This window comes from Halichoerus grypus, chromosome 6, assembly GCF_964656455.1.
Source record: "Halichoerus grypus chromosome 6, mHalGry1.hap1.1, whole genome shotgun sequence".
Taxonomy (NCBI): Eukaryota; Metazoa; Chordata; class Mammalia; order Carnivora; family Phocidae; genus Halichoerus; species Halichoerus grypus.
In genome coordinates this window covers 18002837-18027659 of record NC_135717.1, presented here as the reverse complement: position 1 = coordinate 18027659, position 24823 = coordinate 18002837, and the positions used below count along the sequence as shown (strand labels likewise).

General features: G+C 53.9%; 1 protein-coding gene across 12 annotated transcripts in view; it reads right to left on the bottom strand.

The window, feature by feature from the left end:
• Positions 1-24823, bottom strand: part of GSG1L (GSG1 like) — a 230726-nt gene that overhangs the window by 30401 nt on the left and 175502 nt on the right. For 4 of the 12 annotated variants that reach the window (XR_004908983.2, XM_036066331.2, XM_036066289.2 and 1 more), the window contains 2 exons: positions 21006-21173; positions 7662-7732 (listed from right to left, as the gene is read on the bottom strand). Coding sequence is in view for 10 of the 12 variants with exons in the window: in XM_036066331.2 (XP_035922224.2) it covers positions 7662-7732; positions 21006-21173 (239 nt within the window). In the remaining 2 variants the exon portion in view is untranslated. Of the gene's footprint in view, positions 1-410; positions 536-7661; positions 7733-21005; positions 21174-24823 lie in introns of those variants that run through there. The other 8 variants (XR_013448788.1, XM_036066351.2, XM_036066343.2 and 5 more) reach the window with 4 other exon arrangements.

The following is a 24823-nucleotide window of genomic DNA, read 5'->3' as shown; positions in this document are numbered from 1 at the left end:
ATGTAGAAATAGCAAAATGCCTGTATGGGAGGGGGTTGGATTCAACCACCTCTCTTCAAAGACAGGGAGCCACGGCCCAAGGGTGGGAAGAGATCTGTCCAAGGTGCCACTCGGAGGGTTGATAGCAAATGCTGTGTTTTAAATTCCTTTGGAAGCAACCAGGCTTAGCAGAGTATTTGGCCCAAATGAACATGAACACATTTAATGTCCTATCTCTTCCGTCCTCACTTCTCCATAGATCAGTGGGAAATCACTGTCATGAACCCCCCCAGGGCACCAAGATCCCAGGGGTTCAGATCTCAGCTCTGCTGAACTGCATGCTGTCACATCCTCTGTTCCGGAATGGATTCGCTGAGTTGGAAGGGCCCTTGAAAGCCAAGTCTGCTAGTGCCACCGCAAATGTGTCGAAGGGGAAATGGGGGCACTTACAGGGGATGTAACTTGTCCAAGGTGCTCTGAAGCTGGTAAAGGAATTGATGACGGTGGGCAAGTGGCTGGTATTGGTGTTTCTGACCCCACAGCAGCCCAGCCCGGCCTGGCACGGGAGAGACAGATGAACGCCACAACCCCTGCCCCACCCCCTGCCCCCCGCATCTGCTGTCCGAGGTGCTGACGGCCTCTCCTGAGGGCCCGCGGGCCCAGTCAGAGCCTACTGTCTAGCTGCCCCACCTCGAATTCTCTCCTCTAGAGAGAGACGGGATGAGGGGAGTGATGGAGAAATTAATCGAGGCTGGCACTGAGGTGTCTGGCTTTGGAGACCCTTCAGCTAGTGACACCATCGTCCCTTTTCCAGTCCTAAAATGTCGCCACCTTGACAAGGGCCCTATGGCTGCTTCTCCAAGTCAACCCTGCGCTGTAGATCTGTATCCTCAGGGCACGTCAAAGACTCTGGCATATTTAGTAATAGCCATTTACTCGATTCCTCCCAGTTTCCCCTACTAGGCTGCATGTAATGTGGGGACACAGACCAGCCATGCTGCTCTTCATTGCTCTGTCCCTAGCACCTCGTTCAATTCCACGCACACTGCTGATAATGTAGATCCATTAAATGAATGAACATGGAAAGATTTGGGAAGAAGAGCAGATGTGTGTGAGATCCATGTGGAGGGGAAGTTGGGTTTTGTGGTCTACCTTGGGGGCAGCCTGTCTTAGGAGATCAAATGGGGGCCCCATCCTTGTCCTTGCTGGAGTCCATCTTTTGGGGACCCCACGCTGCTGAGCCATGTCGTGCTCCCCATCTGTTTTCCGCACTTAGGATCAGGTTGAATCCACTTAACCTGCCACCTCTCCCAGGACCACGGATTCCTTCATTCTCTTATGAAACATCTGTTGGGCACGTACTGTGTGTCAGCCTCCACAGCGGGTGCTGGGTCGGCAGACAGGAGTGAGACACCCGCCAGGGCTTGTGAGGGAGACAGACACATACATGCGGAAGTGACGAGAGCACACGCGTCTACAGCTCTTAGCGCGGCAGGAGCCATTCACTGCGCCTCATGTGCACTGGCCCATTTAATCCTCAGAAATATGAGTGAGGTGCCATTACTATGCCCATTTTACAGATGAGGAAAGCGAGGCCCAGACAGGTTAAGTCATTTGTCCAGAGTCTCACTGCTGGATTTGAACAATAGGCAGCCTCCAAAGGCCGGGCTTGTAACCACCATAAAATCCCACCTTGTAGACGTGAGCCCCAGGACAGGACAATGCAGAGATGAACATGACCAACTCTGATGGGGGGAGGGGGGACAGGCTGCCATCCCCTGGACATTTGAACTAGACTTGGAAAGCACTGTGAAGCTCACAATTCCATGACTAGGGTTTGTTTCTCGCCCAGCAGAGGAAGGGAGCAGGTCTTTTCAGGCAGAAGGAACAGTGTGAAATAGGTTCTTGGCAGGTAAATGAGGTTTTCAGAAGGTGTGAAAAACCTAGCACCGTTGGTGGCCTAGGGAGGGGGGAGCGAGAAGGTCTGTGTGGCTGGAAAGCAGGGCACCGGCGGCTGGCAGGGTGAGGAGTGGGGGACTGTGGTGGCCCAAGATGCTGGACGCCAGCAGGGAAAAGGCTGAGCAGCGCCCTCAGGGGGACGGGGTTCATCCTGCACCCGGGGGCTCCCCCTGAGCAGCAGACTTACCTGATGCAGATCCCTCAGCCCTGCCCCAAACCAAGGAATTGGAATCTCCAGGGAAATCTGTATTTGAACAACTCCCCCCCGCCAAGTATTTCTGGGCAAAAAATGGTCAAAGAAAAGAACAAAAGCACAGCAAGTCGCCCAGATTTGTGACCCAGGACAAATGACCTTGTTTCTCTGACCCCAAGTATCTTTCCCTGTAAAATGGAAATCTCCATTACAGCAACTACTACAGGAGGCCTAAGGGAGCTAAATCATTTGCCGGAAACCTGCTGATGACCGACCGGGGGCTAGGCCCTGGGCCTGTCCCCACGACATCTCTCAGCACAGAGCCTGACACCTGCCCGGGGGGCCACCACAGCAGCTTGGGGAGCTAGGAGGAGGGGTTGGGGGAGACAGCATCGAAACTGTCTTAGGAGGATGGATTGAAGAGGAGTTGGCCCTAGAAGCACCTGTTTCCACGCAGAAGCCACCGAAGGGCCCAAGCAAGGGACAAAATGCAGACTGGCTCCTGGCCGCAGCTTCGGAGGGATAAGTACTGGCTCGGGGCCGAGTCCTGCTCAGAAGCTTGTCCACAGAGCAGCAGAAACAGAGTCACGTGGGACCCGTTGGGAATGCAGATCGCCAGGCCCCACCCCAGCCCTCTTGAGCCAGGAACTGAGAGACTCAGAGATGGGGCCTGGCAATCCGCACTTTAGGGAGCCCCTCAGGTGATTCTGATGTGAACGCTGGCCTGGATCTCTCAGCCCCCAGGGCCCCGGGTCTCAGATGTCTCCAAGCCGCATACCCATCTGGGTGCCTGGCAAGTTGGTGTTTATTTCAGAAATATTGTCTGTTTCCATTTTAATCAAGGAAGCAGACTTGAGCAGTTCTCTGTTGGATGTGATTTTGATCTAATAAAAATGCCAAGCTGCTCTGGACCCAAGAAAGTCTTCCTTGAAATTCCCTCTGCTATTTTGAGGGCAGCAGCGGTGGAGACCCATCTAGACAGAGCTCCCAGAAGCCACCTCTGTACCCGGCAAGTGACAGACTCTTGCCCAGCCCTGCCCGTCCTTACAGACACACCTGGCAAAATCAAAAGCTTGTCTCGGGCATTGAACTTGACAGCTGCAATCAGCTGCAAGCCCCAGTTGCCCCCAAAAGGAAGATACAGACACCTGGACCAGATGGCAGCATCGCCTCCATCAAATGTCACATCTGATGTGCTCCCGAGCTGGCTGGTGGCACTGCAAAGCCCCAAAGGCAAGTTTCAAAAGCAAACTCTTTCCTCGGGAAAAAGAAATTGTGGCAGAGTCCATATCACAGAAGCCCAAGAAAAAATAGTGACTTCCGGAGCCGTTAAGATAACCAAAATTTCATGTACTGCTTTGTGGAAAAGTGGCCGCTCTAGTGGGAAATGGTGGGACAAACTTGGAGCAACTGAGCACCTGCCGTGTGCAATACACTGTTCCAGGCTCTCAGAACACAGACGCGAACAAAACAAGTCAGGGGGCCTGTTCTCCTGGAACCTAGTGGGGCAAGACCACCAAACAAAAACCAAGTACGTAAATATAAAAAATAGTTTCAGAGAGGGACAGGTGCCGTGAAGGAAAGAAAACAAGGTGATAATGAGGACAGCAGCGGAAGCAGGTGCAGTCAGGCGAAGCTTCTCCAACGAAGCGGTCTTCTGGCTGAGACTTCAAGGTGAGACAAAGCCAGCCATGCAAGGATTTAAAGGGAGAGCATTCCGGGCAGAGAGAGCGGCAAGTACAAAGGCCCTGTGAGGGGATGGTTTGCATTTTCTAGAAAGAGAAAGGCCAGGGGACTGGGGCAGAACGAGAGAAGGGAGAGGAAGTGAGGGTGGGGGCTTGGGGGCCCAGAACAGGAATGGCCTTGTACCCAGAGGAAGGAAGAAGACAGACAACCGAGCCAGGCTATATCCCTCAGGGGACCAGAGATCCCAGCAAGTCAGGGTGCCTTTCAGCTCCTTACTCTTTCCATCCCCACAGAAGAGTCATCAGCCCTCCTTCCCAGGGCTGTGAACGGCTGAGCAGGGACCTGCACACAGTAAGCCTTTAATAATGTGGGCTCGCTGACATTCCTCCTCCCCCGTTCCTCCTGCCTGCAAGTCAGCCCACCACAAAATCCGAGCAGCTGTTCGGTGCAGAAATATTGCAAAACTCGACCAGGCATTTCCAAAATATTTTCTTGGCCAAAACCCCACTAGCAGCTAAGAGGCTGCATTCTGGAGATGGTGCTGATCAGGCTGCTCTTCTAGCCCACGAGGTCTGCGAGGACCAAGTCCACATGGGGCTGGGCCCCGAGTCCCTGGACCCCGCCCGGCGTCTGGTAGATGGCTGCACCCAGCACGGGGGCCACCCCCTGGCATGCGGCAGCTCACCCTGGGGGTCCAGGGTTCAGGCTCTGGGGCCAGACAGGCTGGGTGCAAATCCCAGCTCTGCCACATGTCAGGCCTCACTCTCCCTGCCTGTAAAATGGGACCTGTTTAGGATTAAATAAGTGGATAAATGTAAAGTCCTCAGAACACACACCAGGATGAGCAGACCTGATGGGACTGAGTTCTCGTTGGCTATTTTTGTGATCTAGTCCAGGAATCCGTATCGCTGTAGGATTCTTCCAAGTTGGGTCACCCCTGGCCAAGTATCCCCTCCGTCTCCAGCACCTCGCCCTCACCGCCAGCCAGATGAGGACCCCGCTTTAGCTCTGGCCACACAAGAGAGCCATGCTCGGGAGCCCCCCAGTCCAGGAACACACCTTGCTCACCCCCATGTTCCAGAACCCAGCCCGGGTCCAGTCCAGAGAAGCATCTTTCATAAAGATATGTTGAATAAATGGCTTTCCCGCGGCCACGAGAGCAGCCACCTTAGGGGTCACTCAAGTGACTGAAGCCAACTCCTCTGACAGTGGTTGTCGGGAGCTTTGCCTTCTGGTGGTAACGGAGTCCCCAGCGCCTCCGCGGGCCCTGGGGGAAAGAGAGCATCCCCGGCGGCTGGGCTACCTGATAAAAGGCACACCTGGCAGAGCGCTGTGGGATCCGAGGCTCCTTTCTTCCTGAGGAGCGGGGATCTGCAAACCTCTGGGGGCCGCCGCCGGCCCTCCGCAGCCCCTTCCCTGCCGCCCCTTCTGCGGCTTCTCTGTGAGCCCCGGGGCAGTGCGTGAGGATCCGGGGGCTTCACCGGCTCTCCCCACCCCAAGCACGCTCCCTGGAGAACCTAGCTTCAGCCATCTCCCTTCCCTACTCTGCAAGACCGTCCAGCTACACCCAGACCGAGCAGCATGGCCGCACCAACCTGTCCTCTTTAGACACACTGATGCCCCGTGTGCCCCCTCGGCGAAGCAGGCTGCTGGCCTCCACCCGCCCCAGGGCAAGGTAGGCCCCACGCCCCAGCCCAGCACCCTCAGCGCCCGAGCAGAGCGGCGGTCGTGTCTGGAGGGGTAACAGATTTGCGCGCTCTGCACCGGCGGCCCGGGCCCCCCAGCGGGGTTCAGGGCGCTCGCTTCCGTACTGTGTCCTTTACAGACCCTGCCTTTCCCCGCTCCTACTGTGTCTTCTGGGGCCACCCAAACGGGCGCTGGCTGCTGCTGAGCCCTTATCTCCCCATCTGCCTCTGGGAGAACCCTAATGAAGACATCCTGACAATTCTTCCAGCAGAGAGTTCCCGAACCCACCCACTTTCATCTTCCTCGCCGAAGGTCAGGTCACTGTCATCTCTCCTGGGAATGACGACAACAGCATCTAAGCTGCTCGGCTGGCCTCTGCTTTTGCTTCCCTGCGACCCTTTCCCCACAGTGCCGATGGATGGCTATGGCTGGATGGAGAGACACGGATATGGAGACAGACAGACAGACAGACAGATAGGTGACATAGGTCTAAGTACAGATTAGAGGTATGGATAGATACACAGACACAGATGAACAATTTGGGTAAGTCTCCTCCCTGCTCAAAATGCCCCTGGGCTCCCCACTTCCCCCGTGCCCCTCCAGCCCCATCGCCAGCCTCCCCACTGCTGTCCCTGCTCCAGCCACACTGGCCTCCAGTCCTGGCTGCCCCTGCTTCGGGGACTTAGCACTCGCAAGCCTCCGCCTGGCTGGCTCTTTCTCATTCTTCAGGCTCCAGTCAGAGGCGGCTCTAGCATTCCCCTACCTTCACCCGCACCCTCCGAGCACCTGTCTGTTCTGAGATTGTCTTGTTTCTGAGTCACTTCTTGCTTTCTGCCCCCGTCCCCAGACGGTGAGCCCCACAAGGCGGAGGCCTCTGTCTGCTCTGGCTCGCTCACGGCTGTGTCTTGGAGGGAACGGAAGATGGATTTTCTGCAGGCTGTTGACCTGCGTGTGAGTGCACGTGATGCTCCTTTCATGAGGGAATGCTGCCTGGCAGACGAAGTGGGTGCCGGGGCAGGGGTGAGGGCCGTGGGAAGCGGGCTGGGGGTGGAGGGCTTCTGCATTCCCCTGACCCTGGGTGTCCTCGTTAATCCCAGTGCTTGCTCTTAGAGCCAGACGGGGTCCCTTCAACTCTATATCTTCATCCTTGGGCTTCGGGGATTGGGCTTCCCTGCCCCAGACAAGCCCCACAGCCTCTTCCCACCCAGGGTTGCCTGCCCATTCTGCAGGGAGTGTGGGGAGGCTCGGGCCCAAGCATGAGCCGGTGGCGCCTGAACAGCGTCCTCAGCCTTCATCCCTACTATGTGCCTCCCGAGCCCCTCGGAGGGATTTCTGCTCCCCGGCCCTCTCCTTCTGTGAGTGTAGGTGGGAGAACCCCCAGGCACAGAGATGCAGATACCGGCCGCTGGACCTAAAAGGTCTGAGAGACACGAGCAGGGCACGGACGGGGTCTGCCACGAGTAGCCGTGCTGTGCGACCTCGGGCAAGCTACTCCACCTCTCTGAGTCTGAATTTCCTCATCTGCACAACGTGGCTCGTAATCCAGGCTGTCGGGGCTGGGGGCCAGCAAGCACAGGAGATCAGGCATGAAAAGCCCTTGGGAGCGGGTGTGGTGGGCAGGGAGCCTGTGGTGGGCCTTCCGCAGGCTGAGCTGAGCTGAGATTCTGCCATTTTAACTTTAATCTCCTGGCTCTTTCTGTTTCTGGCTGGAGCAAGGTCCTTTCTCTGCTTCCACCGCCTTTGCTTTCTGGTCCCCCACAGTGAGGCATATGAAGTCAATGCACTCTGAGCTGCCGGGAGCCTCTGCGGCCCAAACAAATCTCATCTACTGTCACCTCCCTGACTTGGCTAGTCGGACCCCGGGGCTGTTCCCCCTTCTGGCCAACAGCCAACCCAGCCGGGACTCAAGCTGTGGCTCGCCTGCCTGCCCCGCAGCACCCAACGTCCCCCTCGCTTTCTTAGCATCCCATCTCCATCGTGAGAGGGCCATGGCCGCTGTGTGCAGGGGACCGGCTATGCCAAGACGCCAGCCTCAGTTTCCCCCTCTGCAGTGTGTGTCTGTGGGAGCAAGCAGGGGTGCAGGGGGAGGTTGGCCTGGCTCATCTCCAGGGTCCCCTCTCCTCGGACGGCGCAGGCTGCTGCAGACGAGACCACTTACGGGCAGCGTATCTCTCGTGGCGACAATCTAAGCGCAGGTCCTCCTCCTCGTGCCCATCCCCCTTCTCGATCCTGGAAAGAAAAGGACCCAAAAGCCTGTGAGAGAAAGAGCAAGCTGAGCTGGCAGAGACCCAGGACCTGAAAAAAAGTACAGTCTTTTCCCTTTGGGAACACTGTGCAAAGCAACCCGGGCCACGGCCGCCGCATGGAGCCTTACCACAACCCTGTTAGATGGGCGCCGTGATCTCCATTTTGTCAATGGAGAAACTGAGGCACCAAACGCTAATGTGACCCGTCGAGTGTCACGCAGCTAAGAAGTTAGAGGCAGAACAGGGACACAAACCCATGTGTCCTCAGAAAAAGATGTTTAATTATGTGCAAATGCTAAATTACAAAAGACTACACACGGTTTGATTTAAAAATTATATGCAGATGTGCACAAAAGATTATTTGTGCCAAGGCCAATGGGAACTAACCCCAGATAATGAGGATATAGGGATTCAATCTGGAATCTTTTTGCTTACCTCTATTCTCTGACTTGGGGGCAACGGACTCCTATTAGCTGTGTCACTTTTCTTCACTAAATGAAAACACTTCCTCAGGGCATTTATCTACAAAGACACAAAGCCCCGGTCTCCTGACTTCTGGCGCAGAAGGCTGGAAGGTGGCTCCTTCCCACCAACACGTGTGGCTTCCTTCTCTGGCGTCTCAAGATCACTGCAATTCCAGACGGGGCTAGAACTGGTGTGGCAGGGGATGCCAGGCTGACAAGGGTCTGAGTGGAGGCAGCTGCAGACCTAAACCCTCGCCCTCATCCCACCACTGACCGGGCCCAGGGAATGGGTAGGGCCATGTTCCCACACTGCGCTCGCCCCTTTGTAACCCAAACACACCACGGAGCTCCACGCGGTCCAGTCCTGGTGTACATTACCTTTAAAGGGACACAATCTGGTCCCCAGAAGTAGAAACAACGCCAAGCATGATCGTATCTGCTAAAGAACACTGGAAACATCCCCAATTCCGTATCTATGGCCACGCACATTCTTAGATCTTTCCTCCACTCCTCTTTGCCTTTTACTTGCTTTGCACTCCTCCACCCACCTCTTCTTTGCAGGGGTATCCTCTGTTCTCTCATGCAGGGAAGTCTCAGTCCTCACCCCAGCAAATGCCCCACCCCTGTTCTCTGGTTCTTCCCACCACGTCTTATTTCTAGTTGCCTGGCAGTGTCCAGAGTGTGGGGCTGGAGAAGGAGACACGGGGAAGGTGACGGATGACAAGCAAGCAATTCCAGATGCCTAGCAGAAGGGAGAGAAATACTCATGCACTGATCCTTCTGGGTCCCTCAGACTGCTCCTTCACTCATTCACCGGGAATGTCCAGAGGACCTGCTCTGGGCAGTTTACTCCAGATGCTGTGTGCATTGCAGAAACGTCTACCTCTTGTCTCTGCCCTCAGAGCCTCCAGTCTAGTAGGAAGACACACGAGGCAGACAGCGACAAGCGTTATAACACCGCCCAAGAGTGCCACGCTGTCTGTACCCAGGGGCTAGGCCTGTGCTTCCTGGGGAGCAAACCCTAACACGGTTGGGTTTTTTTAACAAGTACTTTCTATGGCCTGAGTGGTCCCAGATGGCAGAACAAAGCCCTAAGGGCTGAAGCTATAGGAAGGCAGGTATATGCTATATAGATAGGTGATGCTATGGGAAGGTTCCACACGAGGAAAGATGTCTTTTTTTTTTCTTTTTGCATCTTTTAGTAGAAATATCTTTGTTATTTTCCTGATAGCACTGGCTTATTTAAAAAACAAACAAAAAAACAAAAAACAAAAACAAAACAAAAACAAAAAAACCCACCTCCCACTCATAGAGCAGAAGTCCCCTTACAATGACACCTCCCTGTGGTGGCATCACCACTGCTAGGAGCTTGGTGTTTATCGTTTCAGAATTAAAACTTTTTTTTAACATATACAGCCTCAAATTAAACATGCTTTTGTAACCTGGTTTTTTTCTTACCCACAAATTTCTATTATCTTTCCATGTCAGTACACATAAATCTCACTCGCCTTTTCCCTCGTATTATATGTGAAAGAAGAGTTAATATTCAATCCCCTGCTGACAGACACTTAGGGGTTGTCCACTTTGGCACTCTTCCAAGTAGTCCTGCATGTATATCTGGCAAGGTGCTGAGCTCCCCATCCCCAGAGGTAATCAAGACTAGAGTATCACCGATCGTGACCCTGCAAATACTGGATGGAGGTTGGACCAGGTAACTGAGCCCATCCCCATCCCAGAGTGCCATCTGCCTGGCCATGTCCAGTGCCTCTGGGTCAACAGAAGCCTGCCCTGCCACATATGGGCCTTGAACACCCTCCTGTGTCTCCCAGCCTTAACCTTGAGCCGATTACTCCAGATTACTCCATCAACCCCAGGCTCCCAGTTCTCAGGGCTTCTTATCTTCTGATATCATCCCCTCCAGGCCTCATGCTGGGCACATCCCTGGGGCTCTGCGGTGAGCCTCAGCCCTGGGGAGGGGGCCTGTGAGCAAAGGAGCTGGTGTTTAAGGAGAGAAGCAGCCCCAGCTGGTCTGGTCCCTCCGGGTCCTGAAGGCAGCCAAGAAACCCTTAGTTCAATAGTTAACATATCAAAGAACACCTGCCAGTTAGCAAGCAAATGCTGGAGGGGTGCTGGGCTTGGGGGCCACAGGTAGGACCCAGAGAGGCCTCTGCATCCAGAAATTCATGCCTGTTGTGCACTCAAATAATCATAACATAATGTGCGAACTTTTAGGCCAGAGAATGTTTAAGAGGGTTGGCAGGGTAGACCACTGCGTAGTCTGGGCGTTGGCAAACTTGTCCTGTGAAGGTCTGGATAGTAAAGACGTGAGGCCTCTCTGTCACAGCTATTTGACTGCCCTTGTGGTCCATAAGAAGCCGCAGACACTGTGCAAACCAACAGGTGTGTTGTTCAGGAGACGTTTCTTTGCAGCAGGTGGAGGTCCAGATCTGGTTTTTGGGAGACCGCGTGTTAACCCCTGGTCTTAACACTGCTTCTCAGTGGAGAATGGAGGCCCATTGAAGTGACCTGGGGAGTTTTCATTTACCCAGGGCTGTAACGTGCGGCCAGGGCTAAGAACCACCTGTCGGGTGCAGTAGAGGCTGCGTGGAGGAAGCCCGCATCCGACACGGGATCAGCATGCTGGAGGCCACGTGACCTGCTCCCTTCTCAGAGACCAAGCTGGACCCACACCCATCCGCCCGTCCTTCGGCTGTGCCGCGTGGCCATTCTGGAAAGAGCCGGTTTCCCTGCTCGAACGCAGCCCTCTCTACCAGAGTCGTCAATGAAAGGAACAGATCTGCGGACTCTTGGGGGCTGACTGGTGAGGGGTAAGGCGTGGCCGTGGTTATGGCAAGAGCTGAGGACCCTCCCGTAGCCCCCCAGCGCTCCCTGGCAGGAAACACGTCAGGACGCGGGGATGCTTTGGGCAAGACTGAGCCCTTGGGCCCTGCAGAGAGGAGGGAGCATGGCTGACCGGCAGCTCTGCTCTTCGCAGGCAGCATGGCCTTGTGCAGCTCACCTGACTGTCCTCCGTGAACCCTATGATCTAGAAGTTTCTACGTGGCAATGGGTACACGGTGGTAAGCACGACAGAAAGGACAAGTACCACTGCCCCACTGGTGGTTGTGAACCCTGGAGCCCGGTACCTGGCACAGAGCCAGGGCTCCGAACAGGTTAACCACCACTATTTCTAAACTTGCTTAATCGGCGGGCTTCCCTGTACATTTTTAAAGTCCGAGAGAAGAGGATGGAGTTTATTCCGTTCTCCACTTGGAGACCTAAGGCTCTAGCCCAGTGCTTGGCACTGGGCGTCCCCAGGAATGTCAGCAGGGAAGGAGCATAGGCAGCCCGAGGCTAGGAGCAGCCCACGTGGGGAGCATCTGGGGTGCTGAGCTCTGTGTGGAAAGAAAAGTAACAACGGCAAACGGCACCAGGTGACAATTATATTTGATTTGGAACTGTGATTTCCTGCAGAAAATACTATGTGCTTTCTGAAGATAGTTGTTTTTAATGGTGGTGCGAGAAATTAACCACAAATCTAAGTAAGTGCCTTGAAGGGTAAATAGTGGGGGGCAGGGGGTGCTGGGACTGAAAACAGTGCTCAGGAGGGGCACCAGGTGGGCAGCGAGCAGCTCTGTCCTCCGTGAACCCGCTGTGTGCTTCCCTCTGCGGGCGTCGGGCATCACCTCTGTGAAAGCTACTTGAGTCTGGACATGTCCTGATCACCTGCCAGTCTGACTTCCTCCTCTGATCAATGGGCATAATGACGCATCTGCCTCTCGGGTGGCTGTAGGAGTAAATGAATGAGTCCGTGGAAAGCTCTGTCTGTCTGGAGTTCTCATCGCGTCATTATTACTATGGTCGTCATCAACCTCATCTCTGAGGGCCCGTCTGTGACTCCACCGCATGGTTCCGGGTGTGGAAGGACAGTATTTTAACATGTTCACCAATCCCCACCCCTGAACCCCCCCAAAAACCACACCCCCTTTCCTTCCACTCCATCGGTTAGACCTGAGCCACGTGCTGCCTCAGGAAAGGGGTGTTCTGGAAGAAGCAGAGAAAGGGCTTCAAGGCATCGAACACCTCTGGATTCAGGGCAGAGGGCACCCCCAGGGGGTCCCATGCAGCCTTCCGTCCCAGAACAGAGCCTTCCCAAACTGGGGACAAGGAGAGGCAGAGCAGAAGCTAGGCTAGTACCTAGCAAGGAGGATGAGCCCCGGCTGAGGGTGACAGGAACCACAGTACCTGCTCAGACTTTCAAGTGAGAGCGAAATACACTTGTAAATTGCCTAAACCCTCATTATTTGGGGTCTGTTTGCACCTGTTCAGACCTGTGTCCCGACCAAAGTCACCGCCGCCGCCACTGTTACCGTCAGCCCCATTTTACAGACAGGAAAACCGAAGCCGAGGTAGCCCTGGGACCTGCCCCAAGTTCAGTGGTGTGCTGGTAAAGGTTAACGGCTGGCTCTCCGGCAGAAGGCAAGGGCCCAGCTTCGCAGCATCTATGCACGCGCCCAGTGTGGCCAGTGTGGCGTCACTGCCCGTGGAGCTGCGGGGCCGAGTGCACGCTGGGCCCTCGTGAGCCAACACGGGCTGGCTGCACTGCGGTCTGAACTCGGGCTGACCAGTCCCCGTATCTCCAGCGTGTCTCCACCGTGCCCTGCAGATTCCCCTCCAAACGTGGCCACAGCAGGTCAGGTGACCACAGCCAGGGGTTCCACCGGGTCTTCAGCCCCAGGGCCTCCCCAGCACAGCCCTTCCAGAATGTTCTCCAACCCCTGGGGTCTTGTCGGTACGATCCCCAAAGCCAGCCTCCCTCTCTCGCTGGCCCCAGGCTGGCTCGTTTCCCAAACCTCCAGCTACTTCCCGGTCCAAACTGGCAGTCCACAGCCCGTGTGTGCTTCTCCACCTGTCTGACAAACGACTAGGTTGTCCCCCTTAATTTCCAATCTACCTTGGACCAATTTTTTTTTAAAATACAATAAAAATGAGTTACTAGAAAATGAAATGGGGAAAAACCACATACGAAAGCAAGCTTGATGTCCCAGCCATTTCAGCTTGCTGTGAAAGCTTCCAAACTCCCACAACTCCTGTCCTCACGTCACTGTGGATGTCTGCAGGTGGGCGCTGGTTGGGGGGCCACGCTGGGAGTGGTGCTGGGTGGCAGGTAGGGGGCCTTCCTTTATCCGCTGGCCACGCCCACCTCCTGAGCCCCTGCTCTGTCCCCCAGCCTGACGTTTCCTGAGCTTGACACTGCTCACCAGTCACGGAACGGCTGGTCCGGTTGAGCAGGTCTGGGGCCGGGCCTGAGAGTCTGCACGCTCATAGGTTCCCAGGCGGGCGAGGCTGTTGGCCGGGGATCACAGAGGAGCCAGGCGCTGGACCCTCGGCTTCGGGCACGTGTGGGGCTTCGCTAAGCTTCAGCCCCGTTGCCCTGGGCATCCTAGGTTGTGGCCCAGCGGACCCAGGCCTCCAGTGCCCTCCCCTTGGTCCCAGCCACACACGGGCAACACCAAAGAGCTGGCCACAGTGATGATGGGGCTGGAGGGCACCTGGAGGCCCCCCTTGCCAACTCCCCGCCACTTCTCTGTCCCCTCCAGCTGGCTGGTGTTTAGGAGAAAATGTGGGAGTTCAGAGAGCAGCCATTCCTTCCAGATGTTCTCCCGCTTCCCTCTGAGGGTTCTCCACGCAAGGGCCCATCTGCGCTTTTGGCTATCCCCTCCCACCGCGCTGGCCGGCCGAGGGTCCCACAGTCTCCACGGGGCCACCTCTCATTTCTGGGTGCCGCTGCACTCCTCTCCAGAATACACGGCAATTTTCAAAGGACCCCCCCACAAAGAGTGAGAGAGGGCACAGCATCACTGAGAAGTAATAATCAGGCCATGAAAGCAGAAACAGAGGAGAGGGTGCTGTGACCGAACACGTCTCAGAGGCTATATTATCTAGGGGACGGTCACAGAGGACAAAGGACACAGTGATTTTGAAATGATCCATTTGCAATGGAATACAGGCTGGAATTAAAAGAAATGCTGGCAAATCAATGACTATAAGTAGGAAATTAAGATTCCACAACATCGTATCAAAAGTGCTGTTCCAAGACAGGAGGAGATAAATGGGTTTTTTTAAAAAGATGCTTTTGTTGTTGTTGTTGCTCTTCCCGTCTTATGAGTAATATCATCATGATATGAAACATGTGGGGAAAATAACAGAGAAGATAAATATCCATGCTATCAATGCCCTCCCTGATTGCTCCGTGCAGTTTTCTCTCCCATTTCTCCAATACTGGGTTTTTAACTGAGACCTCTAGATATGAGCACCTTGAGATTATTTTCAGAACTACATGGGTGGGAAATTGCGACTTAGAAAAACAAATAATCATGAGCACATGTGGGATCCCCACCCCACCTTCCACAGCCTCTCGGGGGCTCCTACGATGCGTGAAAGCCTCAAGACTCGGTTTATCTCCAAAGCTCCTTCCTCGGCCCACAAGGAGGTGGACACACCTGAGGCGTGGTGCTGTTGAGCTTGGCTTGGGAAACTGGTCACACAAGCAAGACCACTGGCAGCTCCCAGAGAGCAAAGGTCACTTGGCCTAAGAGGCTCCTTCCAAGAGGCTTTCCTGTCTGTTCTTCATCACTGTCTCCATCCATCACCCTGGTGGGGAATGAAATAGGGGAGTGGACATGGGTCCCTGTCCCATGGACCTTGCCAAGGAACTGCAGGGTTAGAGCTGAGGGTGGTGGGTGGGGGACAGTTCACGGGGCTGTTAGAGGACAGAGGGGGGTTTGTCCAGCTCAGGGTCGATGCTGGAGGCACCAGCTGAAGGCTGAATGTCAGCAAGGCAGAGTGGGGGGCACTCCAGGCAGAAAGGACAGCGGTCTAGCGGCTACTCGCAGACAGAACCACCCGCTAGGGGACCGCGAGGGTCCAGGAGGTGCTGTGCCCAGGAAGGGGACCAGGGTCCTCAGTGAGGCTAGGCAGTGGCTGGGCCACATCGGTGATGGTGAGAAGCTGTCCCAGAGCCACGGGAAATCGCTGCAGTGTTTTAGGCAGAAAGCTGGGGGCAGAGGGGCCCTAAGCCTAGTAGCACAGTGAAGAGGCATCCTGCTGGGGAGGGGGCGCAGATGGGAGGGGTGAGGCCAGATGCGGGAAGACACATAGGGCTCGGAGGGGTCCGACTCGCATGCACAGGACCACAGGGGGGCAAAGAGACGTGGCAATAGGCCTGGGTTTGGAGGAGACCATCGTAAGTCGGTCCTGGCCATGCTGGGTTTTGATGCTTTTAAGAATCCAAAGTAGAAGCAACAAAGAGGCAGATAGATATGGAGTCAGATGGTCTGGGGTGGACTAAGAATGTGGGAACCCTGGCACATGTATGGCCACTGAGGCTCGTGTCAAATGAGGACAGAGGAGGGCCCAGTAAGGGCCCTGGGAGCATCGCCATTTAACAGAAGAAGGGGAGGGGTGGAGTGGCCAGGGGACTGAGGGAGGAGGGTGTGTGCAGGGGGTTAGGGCTCCTGGGAGCTGTTTGGGGCAGTGGGTTGTGTTGTGAGAGAGAGGGGACAAAGTGGAGACAGGCCCTTCCAAGAGTCTCCCTACAACAGACAGGAGAGCAAACAGCAGAGAGCCCCCCTCTGCACCAGGCAGGGAGATGGGCAAGGGGGGCTCAAGCCCTCGAGGGTGTAGGAATCATTTAAGTCTGTGCCCATCTCCCCCAGCTCGGGGTCTGGCTCCTCCACATCCACCTCGAGGCCCAGGGAGGGCTGCGTGCGACCCAGGAAGGAGGCCTGGGGAGGGTTCCTACTGCACGGGTCTCAAGCCGGTAACACTCAATTCTCTGGGGCTGCCAGCCCCCACCCCAACACTGTGGGAGGATGAGAGAGATCAGAGACTCAGGTCCAACTCCCACTCATAAATCAACCAAACTGCTCAGATTTTCCTAAATCCACTTGTGTGCTCCCCCTCCGGGCCTTCGTCCACGTTGCCGCTTGGGCCTGAGAACACCTTCTCTCACCCGCTGACCATCTGGCTGGCAAGTGCTGCACGTGTCTCTAAAAACTTGGCTCAAGGGTCTCATCTCTGAAAGCTCTTTTATCCTCCAGCTGCCCTGGGGTGGGCCTGGGCCCTGGGCCTGCCGTCACCTCCAGGAGACCCCACGGTGGCACCTTGCTGTGCTCACTAGAGCCCGAGCTGGGGGCGGGGTGGGTGATGGGTGAGCCTGCGGGACCCCCAGGGCAGATGCTGCTCGCTCCAGCCCACCGACCCCATGTGAGAGCGGGGGCCCAGTGCAGCCAGACCCTCAGCTTTCTCATGAGAAGAAAAAACCTTGACGTTTTAACACGAAATCTCCTGATTCTTAAAGCTCAGCCAAAATTCAAACATTTTTAAACCACTAGGGGGGCCAAACAAAGCACATCTTTCGGCAGGATTCTCCAAGGGCCGCCAGCTTGCAGTGTGTGCTTTGCCCCCTTCTCGGGCAGGGAGTGTGTCTTCCTTGCCCGGTATAGAGGGAGGTTACTGGCAGGGGTGTGGTTAGGGAAAGGGGTACCCCCAGTTTTGTAACCGAAACTTCACTGCATCATCTCATGTAATCCTCAAAACAAAACTGCGAGGAAGGATGCCCATTTTCCAGCCAGGAAAACGGAGGCTCCAAGAGGGGAAGTGACCTACCTGGGGACCCATGGCTAGTAAACTGCGGAGTTAATTTCAACCCCAGTCAATTTCTTAACAAGTGCATCCACGGTTAAATGAGCATGCAGTCCAGGCCCAGAACAGTGCCTGCACCATAGGAAGCTCAGTCCAGCTCGGCATCGTGAGTAACATGTGATTATTATGGAGAGTTAGTAACATAACTTATTGAGCCCCTGAGGTGCTAGGTGCCAGGACTGAGTGGAAACCAGAGATTGGTCCCCACTTTCTCTGGCGGTATGCACACGGGAAGGAGGCAGGCCCAGACAAGATGGTAAATGAATTAACAAGTAAGTTCAGAGAGTGGGACGTGCTGCAGAGCAAGGTGAAGGCAGGCGATCTGATCCCCCAGGGAGGAGGCTACCAGAGGAGCACGAGTATCCCCCCCCAGGAAGCTCCCGGACTTTCGCTCTCCCACCCCGCGGCTTCCCCCAGGGAGGCGGATATGCAGCTGAATTCCTGCTGGAGTCCAATCCAACAGGTCTGGCTTTCCTCCACCAGTTGTTAAAGCGCATCCGAACATTAAGCATTCAAGAAAGCCGGGTCTGCAAATGTTTACCTTTCATTCAGCAGCTTCCGACCCTCCCCTCAGGAGGCCCCATTAAGACACCCTCCTTGGGGATGGCAGGCAGGGTGACTGGGGAGCGCTTAGTTCCAGACATTTCTCTGAGCCGGCAAGGCTGCTCAGAGTCGGGGGGTAGGATCCCCACCCCTGCTCCACATGCATGTACACAGGCCCCTTTCCATGCACACATGCATGTGCACACACACACCTGCATTTCAAAACCCCTGAAAACTGTTCAGAATCTGCCCACCTAGTCCTGAGACCTGCAACAGGCTCCCCAAGGGAAAACTCCAGTAGGAGTGGGGTGGTGTGTGGCGGCAGACAGGCCCTCCCAGCTCCATCAGCCCCCATAGGGAGGCATTGTGTCCTCAGTCAGGAGCACAGAGGGAGGCCTGGATGAAGTGGGAGCCATAAATCCATGGACAGGAATGGCAGGCACGGCTGGGAGACCCTGCATCGTCTCCCAGGGCACCGCACCCACCCTCACACTGTGACCCTCAGCAGGCTTCCCTCATTTACCCCTGCAAGCCCAGCTCCCACCTCAGTGCCAGGCAGAGACTGCCGACAGGTCCTGAGAGGCCATGCATCACGAGAATGACTGTGGCCGGCTTCCAATCCCAACTCTGGCACTTACCAGCTGTGTGACCTTAGACACGTCACTTCACCTCTCTGTGCCTTGATTTTGCATCTATAAAACGGGGACACACTACTACCTACTACCTCGCAGAGGTGTGGTGGAATTCACTGAGTCACATCTGGAGCCGACAGAAGAGTGCTTGGCATGCGGCAGGCCCCATATGTCTGCTGTGGTTATTAATATGGATATTGGATTCTTAACGCCTAAAATGCCGTCTCCTAAGCTAATCGTCCTAATCATTACCAAGCTTTATATGTCACATCAGTGGCAGAAGAAACAGACTCACAGACACAAAATGCAGTACTGTACCCAGCACGTTACCTGGGTTATCAAAGTGTGACTTCCCAGGTAGCGGACGGCTCCGGGCTCTCCCCCTGGGGGTCAGAGGACACTGGCCCAGACAGGCTCAGTGCCTTGCCCCAAATCACACAGCAGTGAAGCCACAGGTCTGGAAAACCCACACACTCAGATTGAGACTTCCCCCAAGCCTCTGCCCCTTCCACGGCACTGCCCATCCCCCAAGGAGGAGGAAATCTAGGCAGGTGGGCCCCTCAGACCTCTCCCCTGGTGTCCGTGGCTGCAGTTTTGGGGACACTGGCCATTGTAGAGTTTCAGCCCTGCTGCTGCTGGGCCACTTGCAAACCTGTGCTGGGAGAGATCCATGTGCGCTGAGCTTTGTGGCGAAGGCACCAAAAAAAAAAAAAGAAAAAAATTAGAACAGCCCAGCTAAGCTGAAATGCTCTCCTCAGAGAGGAAGGGAAATAAAATTTGATGAACCTCTGCATAATGTTCAAGTTATGAACGTGTAAAGTGATATTCTGCACATATGCTGGGAACCATTCATCTGCCCCCACATGGCTGGGGCCTGAGCTGTTAGGGACCATTCCAACCAGGGCACCAGCAAACAGCAACCTCTTGCTGATGAGGTACAAAGAGGTCCTGTCTTCTGCCTCAGCAAAACAAGGTTGCCCTCGGATGCCCCAGGCTCTCCCGCAGCCGAGGGGACAGCTGAGGATGCAGTGTTAAGGGGTGGTTTTAGACATCGGGCTGTGTATATGGATGCTATAAACGTTTCCTGAGTGCCCACTGCGGGCCCCGTCCTGTGCTGCCCATTGCCACCTTCCTAGTGAGCACGCTCTGTCCACAGCCAGGGGCGAGGCGGCCCTGTATGCCTGGGTAGTCTGGGCTCCCCGGCCATGGCTGCCTGGCCCCAGACTAGACACCTGACCTGGGACTCTGGCGTGGGGGTGCTGGGAAGCTGAATCTGCCGATGATGGTCAAGGTTGAGCTGAAAGGGTGTGAGGCGACCAGGCCTGAGGTCTCCAGGGAGAAGAATTCAGTCGGTTACCCAAAGAAAAATTAAAAAAGCACCTACTAGGTGCCTGGCCTAGTTGCAGGTGCTCAGAATACAGCAGGGAGCAAGACAGCGAAACCCTCTATCATGGAGCTCACAGCCTATGAACTATCCAACATAAACAGAATAAGGTCAGGTTGTGTAGGTGCTCTGAAAAAATAGTGACTAGGGTGCATGGGGCAAATTTAGACCGAGTGATTAAGGAAGGCCTCTCCGAGCAGATGACGTTCAAGCTGAGACCCGAGTAAGCCAGCCAGGTGAGTACTCCAGGCAAGGGCATAGCAAGTGCTAAGGCCCCAAGAGGGAGTGAGCTTGCAGTGTTCAAGGGACAGAAAGGAGACCCACATGGCACAGGAGAGACAACGGGGTCTGCAGCAGTCAGAGAGAGGTCCCTGTGTGGCCTCCATCATGTGACTCCTCAGCTTAAAACCCTTCCACTGTCCCACAGAGAGTCCAGCTCCTCAATGCTGCCCAGCTCTGCAGCCTCCTTCCCCCTTTTCCTCCTCAGACTCTGTCATCAGTCCTGACAACCTTCTAGTTCCCTGCCATTGAAAGGCATTATTGCATATCCAGTCAGCTCCCCTAGAAGCAGACACTGTGATAAGGACTTGGATACGGGTAGTTTATTTAGGAGGTGGTCCCAGGAAATATGCTAACTATCTGCCTGTCTGTCCTTCATCCATTATCCACCATCCATCCATGCACCCATCCATCCATGTATGCATGCACTCATCCATGCATGCATGAATTCATTCATTCATCTATCCATCCTTCCACCCAACCATCCATCCATCCATCCACCCACCCACCCAACCATACATATATACATACATATATCCATCCATCTATCCATCCATCCACCCAACCATCCATCCATCCATCCATCCATCCATCCATCCATCCACCCATCCACCCAACTATACATACATACATATATCCAACCATCCATCCATCCATCCATCCATCTATCCACCCACCCAACCATACATACATACATGTACCCAACCATCCATCCATCCATCCATTCATCGATGCATCCATTCATACACACACAATTTATTGTCACTTCTTCCAATCCCAACTGGACTCTGAGGACTCAGGTGATCAGATGTAGTCCCTGGCCTTGAGGAGACCTCCTCCTCCAGCAATCATCAACAATCCCACTGCTGGGTCCTCTTTTCACCCAATGCTGTGACAGAGCCCAAGAAGGGGACCTTGGTTCATTCTCTGTATGCCCCTAAGAAGACATAGTTCTAACAAGCATGGGGCTAAATAGCAAACACTGAGACTCAGTTCTTTCTTCTTGGTTTCTCAGGCTCTGATCATAAGGCAACCTCACGTCCCATAAAACATCAAAATGTCCCAGAAATTCTAACACAGTGGGGTCCAAACTCTGCCTCACCCAGCATCTCCATTCTACCCCACTACCTCCCCAAGATGCTTCTGTCAGATCACTCTAGTTTTTGACTGGAGCCCTATGACCACTGAGGCCAAACCCTGGGCTTTGGATTCCCAGTGATGGCCAGAGGTGACCCCATGTGCACTGACCTCTCCCGGAAGTACTTGATGGCCTCAGGGTCTATGAAGGTTGGCTCCTCCCGGTAGCCCTGCTCAAAGACCTTGCGCTTGTGCCGGAACTCAATGACCGTCTTGGTGTAGGAGTTGAGTGTGGTGACAGAGGCCGCCATGCAGCAGGTAAAGGAGCCCCACGCCAGGCTGCCAAGAGATGAGAGAGGTGCCACAGTGAGGGTGGGCAGGGGACAGGAAACCCCCCCCCCCCCACCGCCAGTGGACATGCATTCACCCTGCCCAGCTGCCTCCTCTGATCTGGGCCAGTCTGGAGCAGGTGCTACCACAGAGAAGACTAAGACGAGGTCCCTGCTCCACTCAATCTGTACACTGTGACGCAGATATGACAGCATTCATTACGGGGAGGCAAGAAAAGAGCGAGACCTTCCATCCACGGGGGCCAGCCTCAGGGAAGGTCACCAGAACACAACTAGGCTTGCACAGCCTCTTGGAGGAGGAGCAAGAGTTTGCCAGGGGGGCGGGGAGGGGAAGGGCATTCCAGGAAGAGGGAAGGGCATGTACAAAGGTGCGGAGGCACGAGGCAGTAGGGAACAGTCCACAGACTGCAGGAGGTCTGGGATGCTGGAGAGTGCAATTAGTTGGGAGTTGATGATTAAGAAGATGGGGGGCAGACACCCTAAAAGCTGCTGTCCATGGGGGTTAAATTACCTCTGTTCATGTGTGACCTTGGGCAAGATGCTTAACCTCTCTGCCTCTTACTTCTATCATTTTAATGGACATAACAACAGCACCAGCTCACAACATTGTTGCAAGGATTAAAGGAGATGGGCATTCAAAATATCTCAGAACAGTGCCCTGGCGCACAGAGTGGGCCCTCAAGAAAGGTTTGCTGTCATTACTACCATCAGCAGTTTCAACATTCTTACTACCCACTTCTGTCTGCCTTCATTTCCAAACTCTCCCTCTGAGAGATTAAGTTATCATGACCCATGTGGCGTTCTCCTCCACCCTTCCTCCAAGCACCGCTGGTGACTCTTAGCCGCACTCACCTGATATGGATGTGGAGCCAGCCAGAGCCAGAGGATCTGTCCTATCCACAACTGGAAAGTAGGGAAGGGTAGTGTGGGGCTAGGAGATCAGCTGGCCAGGGTGTTGGTCTTCTCTGACCCAGTGTCCATTCTAGAAGTGGCCTCCCGCCTAATTCCTCTGACCAAGACTACGCATAACATTTAGAACCAGGAGTGGGGACCCGCCTGACTCCAGTTACACACAGTCTGGTCTCTGGGTCCGTGCTCCCCAGTCTCTGCCCTGATGACTGGTTTCCTCCGAATCAAGGGCTCAGTGCCACTGCCCTGTCTCAGAGCATCCAGCCTCCCCTTCTGCCAGCCAACTGTTGGGTCTCTCAACATCACCACCCATGCATTCCTCAAGGCCAGTGCAGCCTACCTCCCACACCCACTGTTCTTCTCTTTATCAGCCCCAGGCCACCCAGAGGAAAGCAAGGGGAAGTGTGAAGATTCAGCCTTTCTCACAGGGATCCCCTATCATCACCTGTCCCTTATTGCCAAAACCGTTCATGGATTCCTTGTTCTTTCATGATAAGGAGCTAATTTAGACCTCCCAGAAGCTCTTGAGTATCTGTAATAGACAGCGATGGGGTCCACCTGGCCCGTCTTAGAACTGCCCTGTCCGTCAAAGAGTCCAGGAGGTGACCACGCCCCCCTGCTCATAGATGATTGGATGAGGGCTGGGCATCTGACCAAAGTTGGCCCAATCAGATACTCCCTCCTCTAAGCAATGAAACTCAAGACTAGTTCAAAGAAGGATGTGTGTTTGAACTACAGAGGTGGAAATTCAGAACGTGAGGCTAGAGAATAAAGAAGCAGGCTTTTCCTGGGATTCCACGAGGATACGTAGGTTGGTTTTGCCTGACCAGCATCCTTTCTGTTAAGGGACCAGTGCTCCCCTCCTCTCAGGCCACGTGGTTTGTGTGGAGCTGGCCTCACCCCCAACTTTTAGGGGTGATCACATGGCCAACACCTGGCCAGTGAGAGCATCAGCTTCCCTCTGGCCACAGTAATTGGTTCAAGGATGGGCACATGACACCCAAGTCAGGCTAATGAGACTCGATCCCAGGACTCTTGGACGTATTTCACCCGGGGTGCCAAGCTGGTGGGATTTGAGCTTGGAGCTGCTGGGAACTGGCTTGCCACTATGCAAACTGCTGAGGAGGCTGGCTCAAAGCAGAGCCATGAAAAAGGAGCTAGATCCCTGCGCTGAAGCCATTATCCCTGGACTTTTCAGTTATGGGAGCCCAAATTCCTTTATCGGATGTTTTCTTGCCCTAAGCCAGTTCGAATTGGGTGTCTGTCATTGGCAACCCAAGTTCTTGTACAATTACTTTCTATAAACTCCCCTCTTTTACACAGCTTAGTTTTAAAGTGAACTTCTAGTCTTTACGATCAGGAATCTTATCTAGGAGCAGGTCCAACTCCCAAGTCTGATGACCCAACCAGAGAAGGAGCATCTCTCCCTGTCACACACACCCCTGTTCAATTTCATCTCAGCCCTCGCCACACCCTGTAATTCTCCTGTAGCTTTTCTTCCTATTTATCATTCTTTGTTCTTAAATGAAACTTGCTATTTTGGGATAATTATAGATTCACGTGCAGTTGTAAGAAATAATACAGAGAGATCCACGTACCCTTTACCCAGTTTCCCTCAGTGGTAACATCTTGCAAATATAGTCCCCAGCCAGCATATCCACTCCGATACAGTCAAGATACAGAACAGCTCCATCCATCACCACAACGATCCCTCCTGTTGCCATTTTACAGCCACACCCCCTCCCCTCCCAAACTCTGGCAACCAGTAATCAGTTCTTCATTTCTCTAATTTTGTCATGTTAAGAATGTGGCACAAATGGAATCACACAGCACGTATTTTGGGGATTGGCTTTTCGCACTCGGTGTAATTCTCTGGAGAGTCATCCCGGTTGCTGTGTGTATCAACCATTTGTTCCCTTATATCAGGGAGTTTCTCCACATCTGCACCAGCATGTCATGTTGTCACTTTTTTTTTTTTTAATTTTAGCGATTCTGATAGATGTGTAGTAACACCTCATTGTGGTTTTCATTTGCATTTTCCTAATGGCTAATGGTGTTGAACATCTTTTCAGTTGCTTACTTGCCATCTGTTTATCCTCTTTGGCAAAATATGTTCATGTTCTTCTGCCCACTTTCTAATTGGATTGTTTTGCTGCTATTGTTGCTTACTGTTGAGTTTTGAGTGTTTGTATAGATCCTAAATACTAGGCCTTTGTCAGAGAGGTGGCTTACAAATGGTTTCTTCCTCTGTAACTTGTTTTCCAACCTCTTTACAAGGTCTGTCACAGGGCAAGCATTTCATTTTGCTGACATCCAATTGATCATATTTTCCATTTATGCTTTTGACCCATTTGATATCAAATCTAAGACCTCTTTGCCTATGTCTAGATCCCAAAGATTTTCTATTTTTCTCTAAAAATTTTATAGTTTTACAATTTACATTTAGGTCCACGACCCATTTTGAGTTGATTTTTACACAAGGCGTGGAGTTTAGATCAAGATTGACTTTTTTTCTTTTGTCTCTGAATGTCCCATAGTTCCAGCACCATTTGTTGAAAAGGCTACCCCCCACCTCCACTGAATGGATTTGCATCTTTGTCAAATATCAGTTAGGCCTATTTGCGTGGGTCTATTTCTGGGTCCCTTATTCTGTCCCATTGATCTCTGTGTATCCCTCCACCCATACCACACTGTCTAGACTACGTAACTATACATTAAGTCTTGAAATTG